The sequence below is a fragment of the Trachymyrmex septentrionalis genome, unplaced genomic scaffold (assembly GCF_001594115.1).
Source record: "Trachymyrmex septentrionalis isolate Tsep2-gDNA-1 unplaced genomic scaffold, Tsep1.0 scaffold6, whole genome shotgun sequence".
In the NCBI taxonomy this organism is placed as follows: Eukaryota; Metazoa; Arthropoda; class Insecta; order Hymenoptera; family Formicidae; genus Trachymyrmex; species Trachymyrmex septentrionalis.
Genome location: NW_017305778.1, coordinates 2,896,498 through 2,906,094, shown reverse-complemented (window position 1 = coordinate 2,906,094; position 9,597 = coordinate 2,896,498). Strand labels below are relative to the sequence as shown.

The 9,597-nt window shown below is 33.8% G+C and overlaps 2 protein-coding genes across 2 annotated transcripts; one reads left to right on the top strand and one right to left on the bottom strand.

The window, feature by feature from the left end:
- Positions 1–321: 321 nt before the first annotated feature.
- Positions 322–5,081, bottom strand: LOC108752217 (endoplasmic reticulum metallopeptidase 1-like). The gene is made up of 14 exons (XM_018492896.1): positions 4,742–5,081; positions 3,861–4,413; positions 3,655–3,782; positions 3,432–3,563; positions 3,233–3,353; positions 2,845–3,150; positions 2,501–2,730; positions 2,172–2,352; positions 1,846–2,030; positions 1,585–1,740; positions 1,282–1,487; positions 1,097–1,209; positions 831–1,006; positions 322–598 (listed from the first exon to the last, which is right to left on the bottom strand). Exons 1-14 carry the CDS (start codon positions 4,742–4,744, stop codon positions 434–436), a joined length of 2,655 nt encoding a protein of 884 aa, XP_018348398.1. The 5' UTR covers positions 4,745–5,081; the 3' UTR covers positions 322–433.
- Positions 5,082–6,882: 1,801 nt separating this feature from the next.
- LOC108752256 (tetratricopeptide repeat protein 1) lies at positions 6,883–9,179 on the top strand. Its single transcript, XM_018492958.1, has 4 exons — positions 6,883–7,406; positions 8,003–8,179; positions 8,260–8,445; positions 8,859–9,179. Exons 1-4 carry the CDS (start codon positions 7,146–7,148, stop codon positions 9,036–9,038), a joined length of 804 nt encoding a protein of 267 aa, XP_018348460.1. The 5' UTR covers positions 6,883–7,145; the 3' UTR covers positions 9,039–9,179.
- The last annotated feature ends 418 nt before the right edge of the window (positions 9,180–9,597 follow it).

Sequence of the window (9,597 nt, the reverse complement as noted above, 5' to 3'; positions counted from 1 at the left end):
TATATATATATGTATATGAGATCTTTTTAAATATCTCTTTAAGATTTAGATCCGAATCAACGTCTTAGACTAGTTCGAAATCGTCTCTATTAATGATAATATATATGCAAGTAAAAAATTCATATATAAACTCAGAATGGTAACGTTTTTATCCGTCCCATTCTCTATCGCATTTAACGTTTGTCGATATTCAAGTCGTAATATCTTAGGAAGTATTTGAAGACTAAATCTAAGTATTTTCAAACGATATTACATCGTTATGGCATTAAATTGTATTACATGGCATTAGGTTTCGTATCTCATCGTACGCCAAAAGCATAGTATCATTTTATTGGGCTACTTCGTTAATTCGCGAGAGACGATTTGCTATAGGATAATATTGCTTTGTTTTAGTTATGTTTACCGTAGTTGTCCTCTCAGTTGTTTTTACATCTTACAATTCCCATGACTTATACGATGCCGTCCAGGGAGCGATGACAGTCCATGACGGGAACTGTGCTAGAAATTTTTTAAATCTCAAAGATTTTTGGTGTTCGCCATGTAAGAAGTGTCCGGCTAATGCGATGGATAAGCACGGTCCTTTCTGTTCTGTAGATATCTGAACACAAAATTTTGTAATTTTTCGCGAGAGTAAAGTCCGTATCTGATTAAAGATTGAAATTGAGATTGAGATTAAAATGAATCAATTAAAAACAAAATTATATCAAGTTTTAATAAACTTTGCCTGATTGATCAAATTTAATCTCATTATCAATCTCAATTTCCATCCTAATCTGATACGGGCATAATGCGATATAACAAAGGAAAACATATTTGTCTTGCAAACTTACATTCAGTTCAATAGAAAATGTAAATGGCACGCAGTCTGAGGAACATGCGTAATAAATGAAGTAAGTCTCTCTGTTGTTCCACCTTGGACCTTGCAATGGTTTCCCGTCAAGTATAGACCATTTTTCTAGATGAACACCTTTGTATGGAGACAAAATTATACCTATGTGGTCAGGACCTAAGCAATTCAGAAGATATTTAATTTTTTTTATTTTATCAAGAGACACACATATGAAATTTAAATTACTTAAACTTTTGAATATCTTACCTGTAACATTAAAGGTAAAACTAACAATATGCTGTTTCGTAGTCTTCGAAATTACCTCGAGATTTGTAGGAATATTTATGAGCGGAGCGGGTCCCGGTATCCAGGTAGTTTTCCTATAAAATGAGCCCTCTCAATTCGTGTCAAGTTTTATATTCGAATAATGTTCTACTAATTCCGATATATACCACAAGAAAGTTGTGACCGGCATTAAATATGGAAAACCGCAGTATAATTCCTTCTCGCAATCCTTGACTGTTGGCGTTGCAGCAGCTATTTCAGGTACTATCGATTCTATACTGTGAGGACTATTCATATCTAAATCCACTAACCAGTATCCCGTACCAAAATACCTATCACTACCATCTACATTGTAAAACTGACGTTGACTATGCTGTAAATCAAAGATACAATGAATAATATATGCATACAATGAACTTATACCACCTTCTATCAAACAAGAATTTTCAAGAATATTAAGATAACTGTACCGCAATCATAAATCGTTGTGGAGCAGGCGACAATGGATCACCACTGTAAGGGAATCCAAGTGGTGTTAGAATTAACACAGCAATAGCAATTAAGAAAATTCCAACAATCACACTTATAATTCGTTCTGCATTCTTTATTAGAAGCACTATTGGCAACTGAAAATATTGTGAGTTATATTTTACAACAGATTAAGAGACGATTGTACAAATTAAAGATACAAAATTACATCGTGCGAATAAAATTAAAGCTATCAATTTTACCGTGAAGCATAATAGATGGCAGAATGATATTGACAGCATGTTAGCTATTACAACTTCAGAATTAATACTGCCACCGGACCGTCCCATTATTGGGATGAAGAGATAGAGAGCACCGAGCGTTAAATAAAACGTCTGTATATAAGATAAGCTTAACGATCCCAATTGGTAACAAAGCCATTTCCAGTCTACAAAATTCATAAAAGTACATTCAATCAAATATTAGAATACTTTTAAAATAATTGACACAGAAGATTAACATGTAAAAAAATGTTAGTGTGTAAAAAGAAAAGAAATTAATTATAGAAATGAATTTCGAGTGTCCTCACCTCTCCATTTGCTGAAGAAATTGTGTCGCGCAATATTTCCAAGTGATGGGAATAAAACCCAGTGGAGCGGTATGAAGCCCGATCGTATTCCAAATAAAACGCATATAAAGAGAATCAACATCCATATCAGGGAATATGCGTCATAGTACATATGATACAAAATCCATGCAGAACCAACTTTCTACAATCATAGATTAGTATTACTTGTATGTGCTGCAATAAACTTTCAAGCAAACTTTTAATCTAATTTTATCGATATTTGACATTGAACCCTGACACGTAATTACTTAAGAATCGAGATTGCAGTATAACTTATTTCTATTACTTACTTTTTTCTGCCTCGATCCAATCTGCAGAAATATGATCATCGATATAAAAACAGTTGGACAAACATACAAAAAAAACAGCCACGCCGGTCTTGCGTACCAGCTCATCACTTTTCCCAGCTTGGTCAGGATCATGCCGATTAATGTACAAGAAGACATAGATGCCAACCACGAAGCTATGATCACTCCGACGCACGTCAGCACATATCTCATGTACATCCATTTTTTAATATCTGTATCCGATAACGCAGAATTCGATTGTATTACTCAGATTTGTTCGAGAAAACAAGAACCGATTTGAGGTCTATTGGCGCAGCCGGATCTAAATAATAATTATATATTCTTACTTCTACGTGCACTCTGCATATTCAAATGGATAGAGTACCCAGCTATAATCATACTGGCGATATTAACTGTACTGGCAATATACTGTGGCCATCTAATAACGAATGCACCCAAGAAGTCGAAGAACACGAGATTACCCCGTGTCTCTTGCATATCCACGTCCGATAAATAATCTCCGAATATTACTCCTTGCGTCAATGCAAGAATATTATCGCCGGTTCGTTGTAAAGCTCCTAGCGGTATTTGATCAACGTTATCAAATCTAGAATGGTATACATAGCCATTTTTTGACCATGCAAAGTCCAGCCCTGTATAAAAATTTTAAATATACTAGTAACAATTTTTTCTAGCAGTAAATTATCAGTCGTGTTATAATTGAATCTTTTTTACCAGAAACTTTTCCAAAGTCTCTAAATATTCGAAAGTCTGTATCACCAGGTACTATACCACTCTCAAATATTTCCTGAGCTAACGATGATGCATAAGGATATGGTACGGATTTGGCGTAAACCTGACAAATGTGCCATAACAAAAAAATTAAGTTTAAGGCTAACAAATAGTAGAAAAAAACAATAATGAAATAATATACCTCAAGAATCCAAGGATTGTGAGGTCCAGCTTGAAACAATAATTCGCGACCACCAGCGCCACATGCCTCCAAATTTATGAATGTTCGTATATCCTTTGCCCAAGGGTGCTGCGTTATGAAGCCATGAGATGCCTACAAATACATTATGTGCAGAATGTTATCACGGCTTTAGAACTAATCAATAAATCAGAACCCATCAAGATTAGATATCAAATTAATATACCTGCAATAAATTTTCCTCTGCCCCATTAAATAAAAATATAATGCTATGCTTCAATATTCTCGGGCTTTGAGTTATTATCCGTAAAGTTTCTAGCATTACAGCACAACCAGCGGTGTCGTCAGAACCACCTATTTTTTTACATAAATAACAATTATTCATGCAGATAAGAGAACACGTCGCTTATTGTGCATGGAGACGCTTGTTACCTGGGCTTTCTAAAAACGTATCAAAATGACAATTAAGCAACAAGCTATGCATTGTAGGCCTGTGAGGTCCGACTTTGACAATAACGTTTTGTACATTTCTGTAGACATTAGTCATGCCATCGAGAAACTTAAGTGGAAACGCGCTGCTGTGCTTTGTAATGTTAAGGAGGATCCTGTGATTATCATGCGCCGTTCTCATCACATTATTGATCGTTGTCGTTAGATATTTTACAGCTAGGACTTCGTTCTCGTAACTGCCGGCGATACGAGGTCCAATCGACGTAAGGTTCACAATATGATTACGAGCTCGCTCGGCAACGAATTTTCCAGGATGTAATCCTTCCGTGTCAATGGTAATTGGATCAGGTAAATTCCTCTCTAAGACGATTATAATGAAGGACATGAAGAGAAAGTACGTAAGAACGAAGAGGAGATGTTGGGTATCATTTGGCAGTATATCTTGTTTCCTCGAAGCAATCCTGTTTTCGTAAGGTAACTCAGTCAACGTTCTCTTCGACGTGTGCTGTCTGAGTCTCACTCCGTCTCTCTGAAACTGAAATATGATAATCACACTGTGTTTGTGTATACACCTATTTGCATACAGACGCATGGCGTATTCCTTTTATTTTCTTTAATAAATTAACGGGGAAAGGGAGGAAAAAAAAGAAGAAAAATATAACGCTATTAAGCTTTATGTCCACGATGCTAGGTTCCGAGATCTTGGATGGAGAAAAATTAACAAATCACATTTAAACATTTTGAGCAATTGGGTCATTTGACCTATGAGACTATGGGAGATTGTTCAATTCACTCCCTGTCTCGGAGATCTCAGAACGATTTCTAGCCTTCTAGCATCGCGGACATCAGGATTTCAGGCTCACCATTTTAGCGAAGACCTTAATAACAGAAAAGGCACTTTATGCCGCCTGACTTCACGAGCGGGCTACTGCGTAAACGGGAAACTCCACCGCGTTGCGTTCACTCGATCTCGATCTTGCTCGCCGCATCAGAAAATATACAGCAGACGTCACACCGCATCGGGCACTGCACTGACCAGCACTGACTGAACAGTGCACACACATAGGACGCAGACCGCCTTCGTGACAAATCGTGACAAATCGTGACTTCGTGCCTCTCGTTCGCGCGACAGAAGCGGAGCGACGTGGCCCGTACGATACATTATATACCCCCTCCTTTTCATTCTATCCTCTCTCTCTCTCTCTCTCTCTCTCTCTCTCTCTCTCTCTCTCTTATCTTTTGTCAGCTTATTTTATTTATTTTTGTATATCATTCTTTTATATTTTCTGTACTTACTTTTTGTATTGCCATTCTTCACTAGCATGCATGTGTAAAACAACACTAAAAAAAAAAATACTTTTTTGTTCTTAGAGAATAGATCTATAAAAAACAAATCAAATTCCATTTTACTCTATTCTCTTCCCTCCATCATCGATCTCTTTCCTTCTCTCTTTTATGCTCCTAATTCACACCAATTACAATCGCGCCTTCAACGTCGCGCTGGCGATCGATCAATCATTCTTCATCGCACTGAAATATTTACTCGCGCGAATAACTCGTATGTTGTATCGCCGTGATGAATTCGCCTAGAAATTTCGCGCCGTGGATGTTTATCAAAAGTGCGTCTTTTGCATTCTTTCAGGATTTTTCCCGCGCAATCTTATCAAGTGATTTATCAGCATATTTACGCTGTAGCCTTGCTCTCTCTCTCTCGTAAATAAGTATTTCGACCGATATCACCTCATACTATTCGTACTAATCAATTTCATTTATACGATTATGACATGCATACAGCACTAACTTACAAAGCTCGTTGCAAATTGAGAGCGGCAATTCCTGCCTACGCTTAAGATTTTTTATCCCGCCGGAAAAACAATTACACGTCGAACGCGTGCATGATTGTTCATTCTTGATAGTGATATCTATTCTCGCGTTTAAAATTCTGATGTAGAATTACGCAGGAACAAATTACAAACGTCAAAGAAGAAAAAACATCATAATGGGCCTTCTACAATAAGCCATTAGTCATAAATCAGAAGTCAGAAGTAAAAACTAACTGTGATTGTCGATTTTTAACTTCTCCTAATGGTTTATTGTAGAAGACTTATAAAATAAAATTTTAGATCTGTTGATTATTAACGTAGCAAGTATAGATCAATCAATTAAGATCTTATCTTATTATTATCTAATTATATATTTTTTAAAACGTTTAAAAGAATATACTATATATTTTTTTTATATATATATATATATATGTATATATCGTCAGATCTATATATAATTTAAACTCCTTCAATGTTATAAAAGATACTTATTTTTTGAAAGCTGCATTCATTCTTCTGCATTTAAAAGGAAAAACACATTAATAATTAATAGATGTTATAGAAAAAAAAAAGAAAAAAGGGAATTAATGAAAAAAAAGTATCTTGTAATTTAAATAAAAAACAAATATATTAGCAATTACATGTCCATCATAATTATAGACTTTATATTAACAATTATATGTTCATCATAATTATGGACTTTTTAAAATTCATTTTAATGCTTAAAATTTTATAGAAAAAAAAGAAATAATATTGATGTTTAAAGACAAAAAAGATTTTAATTTATAAAAACCAAGTTTGCAAGTTAAAATAATGTTTTACAAAATATATAGTTGCAATTAGTAATTAACTCATTTGAAAAACATTAATTAAATTAAGTTAGAAGTCATGAACTTGTTGATTTATTTTTTACTTAAATAATTTTTTATTAATTGTTTAATAGTAGATAATTATAATAATTATAATAATCTAATTATTATTCAAGCTTGATTTTATTTCAGGCCTTTATGACTATTTATATATTTATTGTATTGTATACTTAAAATGAAACAGAATGAATTTCAAAATAAAATGATATATTCATTATTTGATAAAAGCGAGATATAAAAGTTAAATGTAGTTGAGCTCACCGATAGGTCTGTCATTTCAAGTGCAGAAAGCGCAGCTCAGTGCAGCTACGAAAAACGGATAGCAGCTGAGCGAAGTTGGCTGGAAATCAAACGATAAGCAAGCGCGATCTATCATTCACCACGAGAGACACTTCGGGCAAACGTCAAAGCGCCGTGTGTGTGTATGCGTCTTCTTTTTTATTCAAAGACCAATTTCAAGTTATTTTCGTTACACAGCTGATTCGCGTGTATATATTCATTGATACTCCTCACGCATTGACATATCCATTCTCATTTCCGTAAGATTCATTTCATTTAACGGTGGACATCAAACGATGGCGAGTTCGGACGACAAATCGCAGAGGCTACAGTCCAACGAAGAAGTCATAGAAGAACTCGTCAGAGATCTAGAAAGTTCCTGCATCCGAGTGGACGATTCTTCCGATGCGAACGCGCAAGCGAAGGGCGATTCATGGGACGTTGTAAATAAGGAATGCAATGAGGATAGTAATGATAATGCACAAAGTATAGAGGAGGATGTAGATGAGGAGCTCCTTAAGGATAGAGATCTGTTACTCACAGAAAGTGAGCAAGAAGTATGTCTATGATATTTTTAAAGACATCTCTCTTACAATCCTTTGCTTCTTGGCAAGAGATAGTGTAACACAATGATCATCTTCATCAGATACTTTTCATTTAGTGACACAAATTGACACAAATATCATTTCATCTTTCTTGGCATTCTAATGAGTAATAAAGATAGATATTTATATGTCGATTTGTGTCACTAAATGGAAAGCACCTTTATTTAACCCATCTTTGTTTAACTCTCCAATGGCATACATGGGTCATTCGTATTTATGCTACTTCAAACAGTTTTTATTTTTCATATACTTACGTAATATTTACAACTTTTCCAAACTTTTTTCCAATGTTTACATAGCAGAATAATATAGTGGACCTTAAAAAACATGTTTGAATTTTTGCAGAATTTTTCGAGTACTTTAAGAGCCTCAAAATCAGGTCAGACATAAATGATTCATGTGTATTGTTCTAAGGTGCTGAAAATAAATATGCTGTTGTAAGGTTAACATTGACAAGGATGTAATGATTCACTGTGTTACATTTGTGTTTCTGGAAAGAACCCTTCTAGTACTATTTTCTGTATGTTGCAATTCATCTACTTTTGCAGGCATTGAAAAGTGAAGCAGAGACTCTAAAACAGGCAGGCAACGAGCTTTTCAAAAATGGTGAATATGTACAGGCAATATCGCAGTACACACAAGGATTGCAAACTTGTCCTTTAGCATATAGCAAAGAAAGATCTATATTGTATGCAAATAGAGCAGCAGCAAAAGCAAAATGTCAGGTGATTGTCAAAGATGCATTCATTGATTAATACTGTGTGTTTATGTACTTTTGTAGCTGTTATTAAGAAGTTGTTTTCAGACAGAGAAGGATTCGGCGATATCTGATTGTACCAAAGCCATTGAATTAAATTCAAGTTACGTAAAAGCATATATAAGAAGAGCACAGTTATATGAAGAGACGGAAAAATTGGATGAGGCGTTAGAAGACTACAAGAAAGTATTAACATTTGATTCTAGTCACACAGAAGCTAATCATGCTGTCAGGGTAATTATTATTTATTCAAAGTATGAATTTTTTCTATAAAGCGACTTATAATAAAGATCAACTTTTTAAGAAAACGCATTTAGAGTTTTGGTACATTCTAATAATAATTACAAAAAAAGAGTGACTATTTTATATATGATACATATAACAATTTTTTATTTAATTTGTCTTTATTTTACAATAAATTAATTTTATTTCTTTATCTCTTAAAAAATAAGATAAGTAAATTTCTTTGTTCTAAAGCTCAATTTATACTAAAATTTAAAAAATAGCAATTTTAATGGTAAATATTGTGGATTATTTATGAATATTAGAATTGTACGTCAAAATCTAAAAGTTTACAAGTTAATATATTTAAAAAGCAAAATTATATTTTTATAATTTATTAATATTATAATTTCTTATTTTTTCAGAGATTACCTCCATTAATTAACGAAAGAAACGAGAAACTGAAAACAGAGATGTTGGGTAAATTGAAGGATCTAGGAAACATGGTTTTGAAACCTTTCGGCCTTTCTACGAATAACTTTGAATTGGAGAAGGATCCCAACAGTGGTGGTTATTCCGTAAAGTTTCATCAGAACCCCATGTAATAAACTAGTTATGTTTCTTATTCTATAAAAAAAATTATGGATAAAATTTGTCCTTTACCTGTAAGAGATTAAGATATATTTGTATATTCTGCACGAATCCTATTATGGATTTTATCCCTCACTCTATAATTAAATATAGACTTAATGAAGTATTGACAGGATAAAGTAAAAATGATTCAAATCGTGATAATTTCATCGGACTTTACACAGAAAGCTGTTTTGATAATTTTAAAATATATTTATGTATCTTACATGGATCCTACTATGAATTTTATAGCTTTATAATTAAATATAGATATTGTTGGAATATCGACAGGATATATATATATATATAATTTTCGAAATTGTGAAAATCTGATCAGATTTTATATATAAAACCGTTTTGACAATTCGCCGTGCGAGGCGAGAGTTTCACTCAAAATATTTCTTTGTTCGAGTTAATCGAAGCTCCAACAAGCAACATATATATCGCAAGTCGCAATGTCGGATATCTCGCTATATTTGGCGCCAATGCTAGACCGGATATAGTCTATGGTTCAATAATACCGAGCTATATCGC